The sequence below is a fragment of the Ailuropoda melanoleuca genome, chromosome 1 (assembly GCF_002007445.2).
Source record: "Ailuropoda melanoleuca isolate Jingjing chromosome 1, ASM200744v2, whole genome shotgun sequence".
Lineage (NCBI taxonomy): Eukaryota > Metazoa > Chordata > Mammalia > Carnivora > Ursidae > Ailuropoda > Ailuropoda melanoleuca.
The window spans coordinates 132,087,187-132,106,923 of record NC_048218.1 but is presented as its reverse complement, the minus strand read 5'-3'; the positions used below and the strand labels follow the sequence as shown (position 1 = coordinate 132,106,923).

The window sequence follows — 19,737 nt, the reverse complement described above, 5'->3', positions numbered from 1 at the left end:
AGAAAAGGAAACCAGTCAGGAGACTTTTGTTTATTATAGGCAAGAGAGAATGAGAGCCTAAATTAAGACAGGTGTTAGAAGTTGGAGGTTGAGAGGGATTACCGATTTGTTACGATTAACAAATCGATTTGGGAAAGGTGGAAAGGTGAAAACTGTGTTTAGAGTGTTTTATAGATTTGTCACTTGGCAAATGGATGGAAAGAAGTACCATTCGCTGGTCAAGGGAGTATGGAATCAGCAAACAGATTTGGAGAGTAACGAATTCCTTTCTGAACGGAACACCCAACACTTTCCTGTCACCTGTTCTGCATCAGAGACTGAGTGTATCACCGAAAATACATTAGCTTATCAAAATCTCACAACAACCCTATGAGTTAGAATCAGTACCCTCATTTTACAGTATGGAAACTGAAGCTTTGAGACATTAAATGGCTTTCTTAGGGTTGTGATGCTATTGGGAACAATAATTAGATTCAAACCCAAGTCTGTCCCGCACTGAGTTAAAGATTTGGCAGACCATCCGGAGGGATCAGTTGGAGAGTGTTGTTGGAGCAGCAAAGAAGAACTGTGCTAGAGATGTAGATACGGGAGTCACAGCAATGTAGGTGTTAGCTGAATCCTTGACAATACTTGAGGCCCCACTAGGAGACTATTCAGATAAGAATTTAACTCTGGGGAGCTCATTTAAGTTTAGGGAAAAAAAGAACTTTTACCAAGGAAATGGTGAGGGAGTGATCCTGAGAGTTAACCGAAGACAAGGAAGTAGCATCATGGCAGCCTGGAGCAAAGAGAGCGACAGGCAGGAAAGAAGCAGCAATGGAGAGCATCAGAGGTGGTATGGCTGTGTTTGAGTGACCTAGTCATCCATTCCTTTCCACACTACCCTATCTTTCATACCAGCAAGGTTTGAGAGGCGAATGGCCATTGCAGTTGAAAAGAATGAAATGTGAACAGGAGGAAGTAGGAAGAGGTCAACAAGGGCAAGTAAACAGCAGGTTGAGAGATGACCCAATGAAGAGGAGAAAGCTCCTGTCTGTATCCGAGCACCCAGAAACTTAGGTTGATCCTACAGCCACAGAGCATCCGTGTGCAGTTTAAACTTGGACAATGAATGCGCAACAGCCTAACTTCCAGTCAGAATGTTGCAGGAAAGTAGGTTAGTTAATGACCATAAAATTTATTTGTCTCAGATGAGTAATTCTTTCCCCAGATGTTGAAGGGTTAAATAGAGTTAGCCCCAATTTTGCATCTTTGGAAATTTAGTTGTTGCATCCTTACATAGAATGTACACCTGCATTATTCAAAGTAAGTCTATTTGGTTTAAGTTAAATGTAAACAAATTATTCATGATGTAATTCAATAGGAGTACTAAATGTGATGTGTATGTGTATGTTTTAGCAGTTTACAACATCCTCAAACGTTAATTTTAGTGATTTCTGAGACCCTATTTGAGTATTCTTTAGTTGTATAACTAGGAAACTATAATAATGCATATGTTGATGGGTTATCACATGGTCTAATACTAAATTAAAAATTTTTTTCTAACACTCACAGAGAAAATTAGCTTCTAGAATCAGAGCAAACAAGCATATTATATTGTAAACTTATTAAACACATTTTGATACCTTGGATATAGCGGATATTTTTCATGAGAATACACACCTTATTGAATAAATAAGTCAAATTTTTTAAATGGCGTATTTTCCTGCTTTCTGATTTTTTGGAAAGCCTCAACCAAATCAAAACTGAGTACTTCTTATAGAACTGCTAATTTAATAGAATTGTTAGCATTAAGATTTCTTTTTCAACTTTGCTCAGTCAACTTGTCTAAATGTGTAACTCTGAAACTTGACACAGCAGTAATGGATGCAAGCATGCGTGTGCGTACCTGTGATATTGATCTACATATGGCAGCATGATATGGAGAATGAACATTTCCAGAGATTTTCCTCACAATGATCAATTCTAATTTTGGTTGGGGGTTTTCCAAAACCCTAAATACAAAATAACTTATTAAGAATAAGTATAATAAGTTATCCTTCTGATGTGGTTTCTTTGGAGTAGTATTGCTGGGGTTCGGAGCCCGATGGCCAAGAAAGAATTCTTGAGATGTCTTCGGTGCAAAAAGATGGTTTTATTAAAGCATGGGGTCAGGACCGGTGGGCAGAAAGAGCAGCTGCCCAGGGATTTTGAGCAGCAACTGATTATATACTTTAGGATTGTGGGAAGTAAAGAGAAGAGAAGTTCCTAAAGGACTCTAATATGCTAAAGAAGACTCACAGGATTCTGGAGGCCTTCCTATTGTCAAGCTAAGGTTGTTTTCCCTCTAGCAAAGCATTCACATTAAGACAGTTGGCGATTTCCGGAGGAATGTTATAATCTGCCTCTCTCAAGTATTTGTCAAAGGGCTGCAGGTTATACGGACGTTTAATTTTATCTACATTTTCTTCTGCCTTTGTGTCACACATCACTTGGATAATTCTAGACTAAGAATTAGGGAACAGGCTTTGACTTCAAAGAGTCTAGATTTAAAACCTGTCCTCTATCATTTGTCAGTGTTATGACCTCAAGCAAATTATATAAATCTCTAAGCCTTAATCTTAATTGTAACTACTTCTTGAACATATTTCAAAGAATGAATGAGATGATATATGTAAAACCCTGAAGGTACCGCCTAGAATTTAGCAAATATTCAGCAGGTACAGGTATTCTTGTATCTACATAGTAGATATATATTTATTGAAATCAATCATATATGTCTATGAATATAAATATACAAGTATATATGTATACACATAAATATTCTTGAATTCCTACTGTGAATCCTGATGTTATCCTATTCAATAGACATAAGCAGTGAACAAATTACAAAAGGCCTCTCCTTTCATAAACTTAATATCCTTGTGGGAGGAAACAGGCAATGAATAACATTTGTATATTTTCAGTATTACATTTGAGTACACTACATTAGAAAAAGCAGAGCAAGGAAAAAAACCTAACTGCAGGTGATAGGTAAATCTGCTGGTCATGTAGGAGGCATTTCTTTTGTCTGGAAATTATAGCTTAAAGCAAAACACTGGCATATAAGAATAGTAAAAAATATACATAACAAAGAGTGGGAATAAAGAAAGATAATTTCAGACCATGGAGGATAAAATTAGTTATATTCTCTGTAGGAATATAACTAATATAATATAAGGAAGGAATAATATAATAATACAAGGAAGGTTCACATGGGCCCTCTCCTTTGATCTTGAACAGCTTTGTCAGGTATAAAAGGTATAACCACATTTCATAGAGAAATAAAAAGGATTGCAGGAAGTAGGTTTGCTCAAGTCAATCTCAACTGCAAGTGCAAAACCAGAATGGACACAATGGAAATAGAGGACACTCTTGCATGTTGGTGGAAGCAGGTGTATTTTCTTTTTCAATAGTGATGTAGAAACTGCCATTAAGTGGGCTGTTAAGAGCAATGCTTACCCACTCCTGAGAGCTCGCTGCAAAAAGAGAACCATCAGGGAGCTCAGTTACACACGGTGTTCAGCCTGTGGGGGAACAGTGCAAACTGGTTGTATCCCTTCTAATGTAACTGTTATTAGGTGATCTCAAGAGCAGTGTCCTGAATTAGTAGAGTAGCTCTACTAGGTCTGCTTTGGAGTATTTACATTCTACTTTATCATTTTAGTAACAACTGGAACCTAATTTCAGTCTACAGCTGTACTTAATTATATCTCTTAAATTATTTTTTTTATTTGCCCAACTTACATATGCTTATTTTTTAATCAAGAAAGAGATGAACAAAAAAAGAAAGCAAGTCATTCTAGTTTATATTCCCTATTTGAAACCAAATGTATTTCAGCCTTCAAAAGTATTTGAATAGAAAAAGGTAATTTGTGCCTATATATTAGGGAAAATGGCTTGCAGAACCTTGGACCACACCCTGTGAAACACATAGTGCTATTTCTGCAGTGAGACAGAAATCTTCACACCAAGTGTAATAAATTAAGAGGAAAAAAACACATAAATAGCCTTACGTAAGTGCAGGTCAGGTTTTGCGACCAAATTAGTTCAAGTCAGGACAGATTTTACCACCAAAAGAACTAAAAAAAAAAAAAAGAAAGAAAGAAAAAACCAACAACAAAAAATTTGAAAATTAGAGTTGCAGAAGAAAAGACAATGGGCCTCTATTAAAAATAGAGTGTAATCTCCTCCTGATATAGGGGGATTTATACTATAAATACTGATTATTTTTTCACTTTGTAAGATACCACAGATGCCTCTGCTTGGCTTTTTGAGGGGGAGGGGGCATTTTATTTTACTGGCACTTAAGATCCTAAGAAATATTGTTTGCTTTTTAGTAAAGATTTATTGGTTCACAAAGCTGAAAAACAATGGTAGGGTGGCTTTAGATGTGGTTTGACCGGGGCTCTGTTCTCCTTAGCAGGGAGTGGGATTCAGTTTTGTCCTTCTGTCAGCTATTGACCTCTTAACAAATGGTGGCCTAGGTTGATAAAGGTATTTGCACCTCAGTCAGCTCTGCTAGAAAGAGGGTCATATCTGGTTCTCTTTGTTCTTCCTGTAAACCTGAGTTTCCATTTTGCATTATTTCCCTTTAGACTAAAATGCGTTCTTCAGCATTTCTTTAAATGCAGGAGGTCTGTAGGCGACAGATTTTCCCAGATTTTATTTATCTAAAGAATGGCTGATTTCATCTTCATTTTTAAAGAATATTTTCACTGGATGTGGAATGCTGGGTTAACTCCTTTTTATTTATTTTTTTCTTTTGACATTTAAAAAAGTCATCCCATTATCTTCTGGCCTCCATTATTTCTAATAAAACATCATCAATAATGATATCCCTTGTTCTTGTGACATAATGTCTTTTTTTTCTTTTTTTTTNCAGCGAGAGAGGGAACACAAGCAGGGGTGCGGGAGAGGAAGAAGCAGGCTCCTAGCTTAAGAGCCCGACGTGGGGCTCGATCCCATAACGCCGGGATCACGCCCTGAGCCGAAGGCAGACGCTCAACCGTGGTGCCACCCAGGCGCCCCTCATCTTCATTTTTAAAGAATATTTTCACTGGATGTGGAATGCTGGGTTAACTCCTTTTTATTTATTTTTTTCTTTTGACATTTAAAAAAGTCATCCCATTATCTTCTGGCCTCCATTATTTCTAATAAAACATCATCAATAATGATATCCCTTGTTCTTGTGACATAATGTCTTTTTTTTCTTTTTTTTTTAAGTTTTTTTTTTATAGCTTTTGTTGTCAACAGTTTAAATATAATGTGCCTAGGGTCACTCTTTTTGTCTCTAGTCAGCTTAGGTCTCACTGCATTCCTAGATGTGCAACATAATATTGTTTTATCAAACTTGGGAAATTTTCAGCCGTTATTTCTTCACACGTTTTCTTCCCCAATCTCTCCCTGCTCTACTTTCAGAGCTCTACTTGAACATATATTATGTTTGATAATATCACACATGCCTGAAAGATTGTGTTCACTGTTTTCAATAATGTTTTTTTCTGTGTTTTCCAAGTGGATAATTTCCATTGATCTGGCTTCAAGTCATGGATTCTCTTCTTTCAACTTCAGTCAGCTACTAAGTCTATGGAGTTAAGATTTTTCTTAGTTATTATACTATTGTTGTCAACTATCCATTTGGCTTTATATAGTTTTAATTTCTTTGATGGGTTTTTCTATCTATTAATTCATTAAGACCATGTCTTCATTTCTGAATTTCTTTTCAATATTTTCAACATATTTATGTAGCTATAATAAGGACTGCTTTAAAGTTGTCATTTGCTAAGTTTAACATCTGGATAGTTTTAACTTCTTTTTCCTCTTATTATTAACCACACATTTTCTCACAACCTCTCTCTCTCCATGTATAATAATTTTTGTTGTCGTTGAATACTGTACATTACAGATAATATCTTGGCTTTAGGTTCTGTTATCTTCCCCTAAAGATTGTTCATTCTTGTTATAGCAGACAGTCAGTTATTAGCCGATTGTGTAGAATGTGTTTAGACTTGTTTTACTCTTTGTTCAAAATCTTATGTTCAAGATAAGTCACTCTAATTTAGCAGGACTCAAACTCCAAACCCTCTCCCTTGTATGTCTTATCAGGTCTTGGTTACAAGTTTTGTTAGGACAGCCCTAAAGTTAAGTCTTGCTCTAAAATGTGGCACTAACTCTTGCAGGCTCAGGCTTTTCGTGTCAGCTGGATGCCAGGAGTTTTAATAAGGTGTTAATGAGATGTGTACTCTGGTTGGGCCAGAACTCCCACTTCACCTAGGATTGCTCTTCCCCAGAACTGCTGAAACTATCATTTATCTGTCCCATTCTCCCCATAGCAGCTGCAATCGGTTAAGCCTTGGGTGGTCCTATTCTGCAAATATATATCCGAAAAATCAGCAACAGACTCACAGGGTATTTCCACATGGATTTCTTCTGGAACCCCTTTTCTGCACAGCTTTGTCTCTCTGATACCATGCATCACAGAATTCATTTGCTTCTGTTGCCCCAAATTCTCACATCTACCTTCTCATCTCAGTGGGACCACCATACATTACTTGGACAGCAGCTCTTTGCACCTCTGTTGGGAAATTATTCCCAGGCAGAAAGTGGGGTGATCATGGAGGTTATCTTGTGAGTTTTTCTTCTTTTAGTCATGTGCTATTATCCCTTACCTAGAAAGAATTACCTCATGTAGTTTGTTAGTTTTATAGTTGTTTAGTGCAGGAAGGCTATTCCAGTATTAGCTACTTCATCATGGCCAACTGCCATGTTGCCCTCCAGAAAGTATTTTGGAATGCATTTTCCACCAAGCGTTTGAAAACAGCTATTTCCTTATATCCATGCCAACTCTAGGTTTTATCATTATTTTAAGATTTGCAGATTAAGTGGGTATTTTTATAATTTCATATGTGTGTATATACACTTTAAAAAATGTATGCGCTTTTTCATATATACACTGCTTATGTACAAATCATATATATATATATATATATATATATATATATATATATCAAAATGTCTGAAACTTTTTATTATAATTTTGCTCGGAGACTCTCCCAAAGTATTTTAGTACATTCCAAATAAGTCATTGATTTTATATGTTAGTAGAAAATATACTATTTTAGCTAAACTTAAGCAGAAAGAAAATTGAAAATTAACGGGTATATAAAAAACTAATTTTGTAGTCTCTTCTTTGACAAATACAGGCAACTACCAAGAAACAAAATAGTTTACAAAGAATTGTAGTGTTCATCTTCCATGATACTCAAATGTTTGAGCAGATATATATTTCTTCTATAAAGTTTGTTTAAAATTAACCCTTCTAAAAATTTTAAGTCTGTGGTCTGACATGGGAACCAACACCCAAATTTTCTAGGAAACTCCCTAGGTGGTTTTGAGTGAGATAGTTTGAACACCACATTTTGAGAAACTATTTGTTCAATAGACACGGTCTCTTAATGAACACGGATAGTAGGTCCTTGGGAGTGAAATGAAATTAATGATATCAGCAAATAAACTTGAAAGTCATTGAATGCTTTATTTTCTTCACAATGCAGAAAAGTATTTTAACAACTCTGAAAGGTTCTTCAGCAAACAGCAAAGAAACCACTTCAACCTAGGTTAACCCAGTACTATCCAAATTTACTTGACCCTACAAACTTTTTAACACCATCACACTTCAGGAGATGCTGAATAGATAGCATTTGTTGATACTGCCTTTCCAAGGGCCTCCCCTCAAATAGAGACACTGAGATGCCTTTGATGACCAAGTGGGGCTCTAACTGCCTTAAGGCATGCCGCTGAAGGTTGTCAGCATCAGGGCACTTAAATTACCTATTGAGTATGAAAAGCTCTGCTAAGTGTGAGAAATTGTGCTAAATGACCTGGTTTAGAAATATTTCTTTGTTGTTGTTGTTGTTAAAAGGAGAACATGCATGAATAGAATTGCAACCTTTTAAAAGTATATTTGGTAAACTGTTAATAAAGATTATAAGTTTATGATTCAGTTTTATTCTCAAATTTTTAAAAAAATACTTTTAAAAGAATATAGCAGCAGTTTGATAAATGGACAGGAAAAAATCTATTTTGAATACATATTTTAACTAACATGAAACAAGGCAGCCAACTGGAAAGATCTAATTTTAGAAACTTATCAAGTAGGATGTCCAGCCATTCTTCCCTCATTTATCTATAAAGCTTTCATTTGTCACACAGAGTTATTGCAGGGTTTTGGGGTAGGTTTTTTTTTTTTTTTGGCTTTAATTATGTTTCTTTATTTTAATAAACAAACTGGTTCAGAAAATCAAGATGAAGGAAGAATTGTTATTTAATAAATATACTGATTTTATCTTTTATAATGATAATTTTATGAATAAATACTACAACTGATTTTCCTGCAGTAATTTGCCTCGGAAATCATCCTTAGTGCTGCTTAGGTTGACATCTAGGGGCACCACAGTGAAGACAGAAGAAAAAGAAGAATGTGTTGAGTATATGACTTTGAGATTTGTATGTCTGTCTTTACTAAATTGAATAAGGCTGCTCATTAGCTGGTAGAAATTCCTATCAATCACCAAAACCTAGAATTGCAGAGCCTGGTACAAACTGAAAATTCAGAGTCACTTGTTTAAAGTTATTAAGAACTTCCAGGAGGTAATGGCAGAGCATGAAAGTGAGCCTGGGGCCTCTGACTGCAGAAACTTGTGTGATTGTGCGGGTCTTACACCCACGAAGTAGGCCCTCACTAGAATATTTTTACAGATGAGCAGTTGGGGGAAGGGCTCTGATGAGAGATCTGATTAAGGAGGCAGTGTTCCCCCAAATCCCCAGGTGACCAGTGGCAAGCAGACAGTTTGGGACAGCAATCTCCAGTGAAACCCCCTAAGGATTATAGTTTAAGTGGAGACAATGACTACTCTAATGAACTGGTGGGTGATGAGCTATGTTTGATCACCTGTTTGAGACAGCCAACATTTACTGTGCTATAAATTCAAGCTGTTCTTTTGTCTGGAGACAGTGGAAAGACTTAAGGATAATATTGCTATGGTTCCTTGTATTAGGGGAAAAAAATCCTACTTGGTATAAAATGTATAAGGCAGGAAAGAAGCTTGTCTGGGGAATTTTCTTTAAAGAGTCAATGAAACAAAAGAAAAATTACTAATGTGGATTGGTGAGTCTACTATGTTATTTTTGTATATAGGTTTGTTATAAAACTTGTCCTGCTTGGTTCATATCACAGTGCTTCAATATGCTCAAGATATGAGTATTTTCTGTATCTCATCGATGAGAAAATTGGGGTTCAGAAAAAATGATGATTCTAATAATGTCAAAATTTTAGTAGGTGGTTGAGCTATAAATAAAAATAATAACTTGTGCTTATTGAAGGTATACTATGTACCAGACATCATGCTAAACAATTTCCACATATTATTCATTTAGTTTTTATTAGTCAGAACTCTTTCACCTGAAAGTGAGCATGCACCGTTCTTAATCAAGTTAAAAAAAAAAAAAAGTTCTGTGTGTGTGTTCAACTGGGAAATGCAGGAGACAGCCTCAGACATAGCTGAATTTATGCTAAAATGATGTTGTTAGGAATTTATCTCACTGTCTTTCAGCTCTGCTTTCCCCTTATTATTTATCCTCAAAGTCTCTGCATGTGGTGGGAAGGATGGTCCTGCACCTCCAGATTTACAAGTCTTTAATCACCCTGATCTCAGAAAGAAAGAGGCTCCCGGATATCTAATTCCCAGGGAAGGCTGGGCCCTGACTTGTTTCTCTGCCCATTCCTGCATGAATCACTGGGGCAAAGGGATACACTTATTGGACAGGCCTAAGTCATAGCATACTCCTGGAGCTGGAAGAGAGATACATACACCGTTCCTTAACTGCATAGATTGAGAATGAGAGACGTGTTTCCAAAAGATGTCTTAGGGTGTTATTACCCAAAGAAGGGGACGTGATTCTGGCTAAGAACAGATATCCATTACAATAGGTATAACTATTATTTATATTTACACACAAGCAAACTGAGGCTTTAGGGGAAAAGAAGGATACTCTGCTACACTGTAAATATATTGTGGGGATGGAGCTTATCCCAAGGAAATAAAAGCAATACCCTAAATTCTACAAAAAAATAAAAAGGATTTATGTTTTGAGTACATTCAAGGAATGCCAGTTTCACTGCCCTCAGAAAGAAGACATTTGGTAACTACATTATTATCTTCAAACTAAAAAGGTACAGAGATTGCTTTATGTAGTCATAAGTAATTGGGAGTTTTATGGACATTCTGGAATGTGTATCTTTCAATGACTAACATTTTAATGGGAAAATACTACTCAAAAAACCATAAATTCTAGACTGTAAACTCTTGAGTGCTGTGCCTATTTATTTTTGCATCCATACTGGATACAGTGCTGGACTCACTGAAGGCACTCAGTAATTTCTTCTTGAATCAGTGAGTGAAATGGGTGGGAGACAACCCAAGTCAACTTAGTTAGTAGTGAATGATACAGCCCAGGGATACCTCAGAAGTATTTTCTACATGGGGAACTGAAGGATTTGTATGTCTTGAAAAAGAAGCTCTAGGTGTCTACCATGACTGCATTTTGAGAGTAACTATCCCATGAACACAGGCCTGCTTGGGGAGCAGGAACAAACTGTATGTTGGCTCTTTCAACAGATTGAAATGACACTTACGCATTGATGACTGATGGGTCTCTGAGTACTAGTTTATGCTGTGTGCCTTAGTCGTGATTAAACTGGACCAGATTTATTCTGTGTCTTCAGAATATGAACTGGAGTTTGTGGGAATCAGGCAGTTTATAACAAAAGTAGAAATATAAAGACATCGAGTAGAGCCTTGTAAATGATGTACACTAGAGTTAGGATATTTGTTTCTGATTGGTCCTGACCAATCACCTAAGTTGTTGATCAACTACAGGACCTATTTTTTTTTTTTTACTAAGCTTTTTAATTCCAGTGTAGTTAACATACAGTGTTGTATTAGTCTCAGGTATACGATATAGGATAGTATTCAGTAATTTTATGCATTACTCAGTGCTCATGATGATAAGTGTACTCTTTAATTCCCATCCCCTATTTCAACCATCCCCCACCCACCTCCCCTCTGGTAACCATCAGTTTGTTCTCTATAATTAAGAGTCTGTTTACTGGTTTGCCTCTCTCTCTCTTTTTTTCCTCCCCCTTTGCTCGTTTGGTTTTTTTTCTTAAATTCCACATATGAGTGAAATCATATGGTATTTGTCTTTCTCTGACTGACTTGCTTTGCTCAGCATTATATTCTCCAATTCCATCTATGTTGTTGCAAATGGCAAGATTTCATTCCCTTTTATGGCTGAATAATATTCCGTTGTATATTTACACCACCTCATCTTTATCCAGTCATCAGTGGATGGACACTTGGGCTGCTTCCATAATTTGGCTATTGTAGATAATGCTGCAATAAACATAGGGTTGCATGTATCTCTTTTAATTAGTGTATTTGTATTTTTTGGATAAATGCCCAGTAGTGTGATTGCTGGATCATAGGGCAGTTTAATTTTTAACTTTTTGGGAAATCTCCATACTGTTTTCCAGAGCGGCTGCACCAGTCTGCACTCCTGCCAACTGCACGAGGGTTTGTTTTTTTCCACGTGCTTGCCAACACTTGTTTCTTGTGTTTTTGATTTTAGCCATTCTGACATGTGTGAGGTCAACTACTAGGACTATTGCTGTGTCTTTTAAATAGTCCAGTTTCAGGGAGGTCTGGCATTTGGTAAAATAACAGCATAACCATCTGTAATTCTGTTCACATTTAAATAGGATAATGCCAAACTTCACAGTGTCCAGAGAAAGGCAGGCAAAAAGGTTTGGTTTTGAATTTTATTTTTTTAATTTTTAATTTTTACGTATTTGAGAGAGAGAGAGAGAGCTGATGCTTAGACCAGAGGAAGAGATTATAAAGATAAACATGGAGGGATGTAAAAAAGAGATTGAGTGTTTTCTTGGTAGCTATAGAAGAAAGGCCAATCAATAAAAGAGACAGAGAGGTAGATTTAACTGAAGAAGACATTTTTCAACCTTTTTCTGACTTGTGAAAGGTGATCTTGGACAATAAAATGTAGTGATATTATAGATGAGATTTCGTTAGATAGAGATTCTTCAATGTAAAGAATGTATTGTCCAGTTTTATAGACAGTTTTCTTTTTCTTTCGTTCTTTCTTCCTTTCTTTCTTTTCAGAAAACTAGGCTATTATTAGAGGTGGACTTAGCATAAAATTAAGAGTTCCTCATTTGCAATTTCTGGGGAAGACAAAAACAACTCTGTTTTTGTATTTACAAATTATTTTCCCTAAAGAAGGCTTTCCAAATTACATAAATTCAAGAGCTCATAAAACCTAAATTAACCATTGTTAAAAGTGAGGATTAACAATGCCACAAAGATTTAAAGCTATTGTATTCTTATTTGAATCCACACATTTGAATGACTATTCTAATTTACGCATATAAAAACTAATATGTAGAATTCTAAAAAGAACAAATATAATCATTTGTGATGCCCTGATGAAAATTGATGAAGAACTCTGCAGATATACTAGGTCATAAAGTACTAATCCAGGGGCGCCTGGGTGGCACAGCGGTTAAGCGTCTGCCTTCGGCTCAGGGCGTGATCCCGGCGTTATGGGATCGAGTCCCACATCAGGCTCCTCTGCTGTGAGCCTGCTTCTTCCTCTCCCACTCCCCCTGCTTGTGTTCCCTCTCTAGCTGGCTGTCTCTATCTCTGTCAAATAAATAAATAAATAAATAAATAAATAAATAAATAAATAAATAAAAAATAAAGTACTAATCCATGCCTAAACGTGGAAGAGTAAAGGAATTAAAAGGGATATTAATATTCTTGAAAGTCATAATTAAACAACACATTTTTATCAAAGAACCAGGCACATAATAGGCATTCAATAATTATGTGTTTCTGTCTGGGAATCTTGCATTTCTATGATTTTACTTAAACTTGATTTTCAAGTAGAAATGTTACCAATACAAGTTACTTATATTTTTGCAAGAGTTTCAGATAAGTTGACATTCAGTTTTACTTGGTATAAAAGTATATTTTTACTTTTAAAGGTCTTAAACTAAGAGGGAATCTACTCATCTTTACCAGCAAAACAAAAAATAACTCTTATAGGAAGACAAGCAATAAATAAAAGTGGTGTTCTTGCTTTTATTGCAAATGAGTCAAAAGCAAGTATTGCATTATCTTTTTATTAGCCCTTTTATAGACACTTTTAGGGTAATATTTTATAAATGGCATGAATTAAGTATGTTTGTTATAGCTTCTTTCAAAAGAAATGATGATTTGTGTAAAATGTTGCTCACATAGTTAAGTTAAAACCTTAGGTTAAAAACGGGAGCCAGTTGTCTGATTGGAGAATACTTAATTTTTTTCAGAGCTACAGTCTTATCTTTGGGAATCCCTGTAGTCAAGATTCCCTTTCTTGGAGCTTTATTTGGGACTATGGTTATATACAGTTTCTGCTCAGTCTCTGCTCAAGAAAGAGGTCATTGCTGTCACAGAGAATGGCAGTGATCCTTACAAACTGCAGCAGGGAACCATAAAACTCTGTTGTGACCTCTTAAAAAAAAAAAAGAAAGAAAAAAATATAATGTTTATGGTAACATGACCTAAAACAAAGATAGTTTTACGCCCTCATTCTTTACACACGTGCACACACGCAAACACACTATACTACACAAATCCTGCCCTAGATGTTATAATTTCAAAGCTTCCATTTTAGGGTTTTTGGTATTTTATTCCTTCAGAAGTATCCAAGGTTCTTGGTGATGAATTGTTAATAGAAATTGGGGGACACCTGCAGCCACATTCATCCATTTTAATTGTGACATGTCTCTGCACAGCATCCCCAAATGTTTTTTCCCTCAAATTTATACATGCGTTACTTACCTTCCAAGAAAAATAGTACAAATTGTTACAGGGCTGATTCTAAGGAAGCTGATCAGTAAAACAGAGAAATTTCAAAGCATTTTAATTATACCTAGAGCTTTCAAAGCTTTGAAATTGTTATTTATCTTTGAATATGGCATAAGAAATTAATTTTAAATTATAGAATATAGTTTGAAACTTCTAGGATCAGGTGCACATAATTTGTATCCTCACAGGGTTTAGGGATTGTTTTGGCAAAATCCCCAAATCTTGTTCTTCTGTACATTTTTGTTATTACTTAGTAGGCTTTAATTTTTTAGTTGGTAACATTTTGAAGTAGAGTTTATTTTTTATTAAGAATTATGCTGAGGGACACCTGGCTGGCTCAGTCAGTAGAGTATCTGACTCTTGATCTTGGGGCCGTGAGTTGGAGCCTCACATTGGGTGTAGAGCTTCCTTTTAAAAAAAGTAATATTTTGAATCTTTCAATTAGGCTTATAAGATAGAAAATGTAAATGTGAAATAAAATTTTTTTTTTAAGAGAGGGATTGAGAGGGGCAGTGGATAGGGGCAGAGGAAGAGGAAGAGAGAGAATCCCAAGCAGTCTTCATGCCCAGCATAGAGCCAATGTGGGGCTCAGTCTCACAACCCCGAGAGCATGACCTGAGCTGAAATCAAGAGTCCCTGCCAGAGCCACGCAGGTGCCCTGAAATGGGATCTTTTACATCAGAGATACTCTTGCTGTGGAATACAGGCCAGTTTGAGATGTGGCATTTGGGAATTGCGGTATTCATCGCAAAATCATTCCTAGTTGTAAAGTCCCGTAAAATTCAATTCAAATGAACTTTTTTTGAGAGAGAGAGAGAGAGAAAGAGAGTCTCAAGCAGGTTCCATGCCCAGCGCGGAGCCTGAGTGGGAGCTCCATTTTAGGACCCTGACATCATGACCTGAGCCCAAACCAAGACTCCGCTGCTTCACCGCCTGAGCCACCCAGATGCCCCTCAAATGAACTCTTATTGATGTTTCTCAAGAGAATTTAAAAATATTGGTATCTGTTGATGATAATGCATCTTTCCAAATTATATACCCACAGTTGTATGCTCATACTTAAAAGTAATGACTTGATATTTATGATAAAGCTCATTAATTATTAGAATAGAAACATACTTTGGTGAGGAAATACATTTTTGCTTTATCAAATAATTTACAAATTTGCTTTACCCCACATCACTGAATCTCAACTAGTTTCCTTTAAACCCAAAATTTATGTGATTGGTAGAGTGGCAAAATTATATGCTTAGAAGATAGATGTTCATGCGACATATGAAACTAAAAATATTGGCATTAATAACATTTTCTGCATGTATTAATTTATTGGGCATCTCTGTTTTTGGCAATCTCATTGGAACTATGAATAAATTTTTTATTTGCTTAAGTTAATTTGGTCCATCTAATTTCATATTTTCTCCTGAATTTTAAGAATATCTAAAAAAAAATTTCCCAAGTGAGGACGTGTATGTGTGAAAACAGTAGAATTATTCTATGAATAGGTGTCTGCATCTGATCTGAGACCATAGTTACATTTCTGCTTTAAAAACTCTTTTGAATTGTGAGTAAAACATTTTACCATGTCTGAAATCTCTCACAACTACAGGTCAAATGTAAATTTCTAGTACTGGCGTTTATAATATGATTACCATAAAATTCATTTGTAATAATCTTTTTTCTCAGATAATCAAATCATTATGTGTCAAGGTAAACAAAAACATGGGAGTGTCACTTTATAAAATTGGTTTGGAGATTTAAGTAATATTTTTAAGGGCCAAACTTAAAGTTATGTATTAATATTTGAAGAATACACACTTGATTCAGAAACAGAACTTTTGACTTTGTAAGACATTTGGACATTCTCTTCTTCTCTCATAGCTATAACTATACCAAATATTACAAAATATAAGATGTTCATATTGGTTCATTTTGAATTAGATATAACCTCAATTTAAGCATATGAGATTTGGAATATAGCTCAATATATACAGCCTCTTTTGGATGACTAAGTAATTATAGAAATGGCATTTTAAATGCTAAGTCGGTGGTCTTATGTTTAAATGTCTTTCTTTCCTGCATCTCATTGTTCTGTTTTGTTTTCTCCTTTGGTGTAGACCGAGGCACTGTGCAGAAGGTGGTTGTTCTTCCCGCTAACAGCTCTGCCAGGGGCGAGCTCATTCTGGAGGAGTTACAAGTCTTTAAGGTCTGAGCATCTCTTCTGTTAATCTCAGCACATGCATGATGGATGGAATTCTTTAAACTTAGGGCCACTTTGGAGGAAAAAAAATGTTTGATAAAGGATCAAATAAATATCATAAGTTTTTGAGGGTAGGAAACACCAGATAAAATGAGAAATATAGAGCAAATATTTTTCTGAAGTATTTTTTTTTTTACATTTCCAGTTATCTTAACATTAAAGGATTCATTTTTTCAGCTATTATCACAACTCGAAGAATTTGGGTCATCATTATTTTTATAAATGAGTTCTTGTGGTCAAGGTCTAAAAGATTTGCCAGCAAAGGGCTTTTATCATTTGCTTCACAAGCCACTGAAACCCAAGTTCCTTACATTATTGATTGTTAGATAAACTTTCTCATATTTTTTTATCCAGGAATTTTAAGGAAAACTGCTTTGTTTTCTCTTGTTTTATTGCTTTCAATTCAAATGTCTTTCAAGTTACATAAAACAAATGTCTCTACCACTCAAAGCTTTATGTTCTGCTGAACTTGAGATTTTATTATTATTCTCTTTGTTCTTAAATTTGGGCTTAACAAAAAGAAACAGAAAGGAAAGCAATACACAGCACCAACAAAAAGACACACAGAGGGAAGTTCAGTCCTGTAAGGCATCACCTGCTCAGGGCAGAGTGCCTATTCTTTCTGGAATGGGCCCTGGGGAACAGATCAGTGGTGTCCCTTCTCTCCTTAAGATGTAAGCCATTGTAGTTCAAGTGATTTCTCTGATAAACATTTGGAAAGATGGATAAAACACAGCCAGAGGAGCTGTTAGGATTGCAAAGATACTTTGGCATGGAATCACTCCTATTGCAGACTACTATTTCCAACTAAATCAATCAAGAAGAAACAGCCCACGGGCAGACGCCGCTGCCCTGGAGTTGCCAGTGCCGCCTGCCCTTGGTCAACCCCATTGGGTTCTTTGACATCACCTTGGATGGCAAGCCCTTGGGCTGCGTCTCTTTCAGGCTGTTTGCAAAGTTCCAAAGACTTCAGAGAACTTTCGTGCTCTGAGCACTGGGGAGAAAGGATTTAGTTATAAAGATCCCTGCTTTTACGGGATTATTCCCGGATTTCTGGGCCAGGGTGGTGACTTCACAGACCATCATGGCACTGGCCGCAAGTCCATCTATGGGGAGAAATCTGATAATGAGAATTTCATCTGAGGCCCACAGGTCCTGGCACCTTATCTATGGCAAATGCCGGACCCAACAAAAACGGTTTCCAGTTTTTCATCAGCACTGCCAAGACTGAGTGGTTGGATGGCAAGCATGTGGTCTTTGGCAAGGTGAGGGAAGGCAGGAATATTGTGGATGGAGAGCTTTGGGTCCAGGAATGGCAAGGCCAGCAAGATCACCACTGCCGACTGTGAACAAATCTAATAAATTTGACTCCTGTTTTATCTTAACTACTAGGCCATTCCTTCTGTAGCTCAGGAGAGCACCCCTTCACCCCCATCTGCTTGAAATATCCTGTAATCTTTGTGCTCTCACTGCAGGTCTGTGGGTTCATATTTTCCTTACTCCCCTCCAAGTCTAGCTGGATTGCAGAGTTAAGTTTATGACGATGAAATAAAACAAAACAAAACAAGAACAATAAACCAAAACAAACGGCCCATGGACATCAAAAGACCAGAGTCAGCCTTTAACCGAGTAAAATTAGCACTTCAGGACCCCCAGGAGCAGACTATTGCTGGTTTAGTCAGTTGCTTTTCTTAGTTGAGCAGACTCAGAATATATACTTATTAATACATGTTCCCACAGTCACCAAAATTATTGAATTTATAAGCGTATAAGTGATCAAGATGCGTTGCTTAGATTATGCTAATACATTTTAAAAGTTAAGAAATATTTTTTAAAAATAACCAAATGAAATCTGAGGAACTCTGGAAAATTTTCCAGTATGTTATTGAATTTACAATTTTTAACGCTAGACTCAGTTTGGCATAAGTTTCATTGTGATTCGCATGTTAATATTGTGCTTACAAAATGTTAACTATGGATATTCAAGTGGTTTTTCTATGCCTTACATTATAAAGGAATTGATTGTTTCACTAGATTAACCAAAATTGCATTATATATAAAATATTTTTTCCTCATTCAATTCAATACAGACAACTTGACTGGCCAAAATAACATAGACTACCTTATTCTGGAATTTGCTTGAAGAGAGCAAAAATGCCATACTGTAGAACTTCATTTTTAATTCTGAAGTATCATTTTTTGATAATCAGAAAGCATTGAGTTTGACACAAACCCAAACATGTAAGTTACGGAAAGCTCTTAAAGAAATGTGAGTCATTCTGATCATGTGTGAACTACTTATGGTCTGTTATATGAGTTATGCTAGTGTTATCGTCGTGAAGAATAAACTCGAAGTGGAAAAACAGAGTCAGTCAAAATGCATGTGGGGGACATCAGCCCAAGAGAGAGACTAAAAAAGTTTGAGCTTTCTTGTGGACTTGTGTGCCAGTGATTGATATGGCTAAATTAAGAGACACAGTTGCCAAATACAGTGACTTACTGTCTTCAACATGGTGTTTGTGTCATATTTTCTGAGGTGAGGTAAAAATAACTGGGTGTGTATGATATACTGTGATTAGCACGTGAGGAAATAATGCATTTGAATTGAAACAAATTCCTTAGCGAAGTGTCACACTGATAAACTTTAAAAAACCAGACACAGTTTTTATAGAGTGCAGAACCATGATATCTTCTTTTAATTCTCTGTTCAGAATATTTCCTGAAAATGCATCCAGCTTCCTCAAACTTAACTTGAATTGGAGGTACAGCTATTGGTAGTTGCCTGGATGGATATAAATTGCAATACATTTTTCATATGTGTATGTGTATTTCTAAGCAGTGATCACAGCCTGTTGTAATTGAGTGTTTAGATTGAGTGGTTAGATAATATCACCATTTTCTCTTTTAAACATAAGAACACATACTTCCAGAACAAGAAATAATTGTAAGTACCATTAATTTTGAGAGCTTGCTCTCATTTGAGTTATTCAAATAAAACTTCACAGATATTTATCAGGTTATCACAAGTCTCATTTTAAAAAGGAACTCATAATGTTTAAGAAGTAAATTTTATGGATAAGTGACTTTCGAATAGGATCACTATTTCAGAACATTCTTAGGTGCTTTCCCTAATTCACATTTATCAAAAGAGGACATTTTCTAACAGTATTTCTTTGTTTGCAACAGAATTAATAAGTATAATTCAGGCTAATACATCTTTCCAAAGCAACATTTGTCAGGTGCATGGTAGCTTCTTATGCAGAGTGGTTGTGTTGTGGGAGAATAACATGGGGTACCACGGCATCTTACCCACACCCATGCAAGCCTAAGCTTTATTCATTGGATTCAGTATTCCAAGATATAATTTTTTTAATTCTTCCAAATTTCTCAGATTTTCTTTGTTTTTCTAATGACTATAATTGATATTATAGTTGCTACTTTTTTTTTTTTTTTTTTTTTTTTTTTTTTTGGTAT

The 19,737-nt window shown here is 35.9% G+C and overlaps 1 protein-coding gene across 1 annotated transcript in view; it reads left to right on the top strand.

Moving 5' to 3' along the window:
- The window catches only part of SEMA3C (semaphorin 3C), a 170,130-nt gene that overhangs the window by 129,964 nt on the left and 20,429 nt on the right, over positions 1 to 19,737 (top strand). The window contains exon 13 of the mRNA XM_034667071.1: positions 16,121 to 16,209. Within this exon, the coding sequence (XP_034522962.1) occupies positions 16,121 to 16,209 (89 nt within the window). The remainder of the gene's footprint in view (positions 1 to 16,120; positions 16,210 to 19,737) is intronic.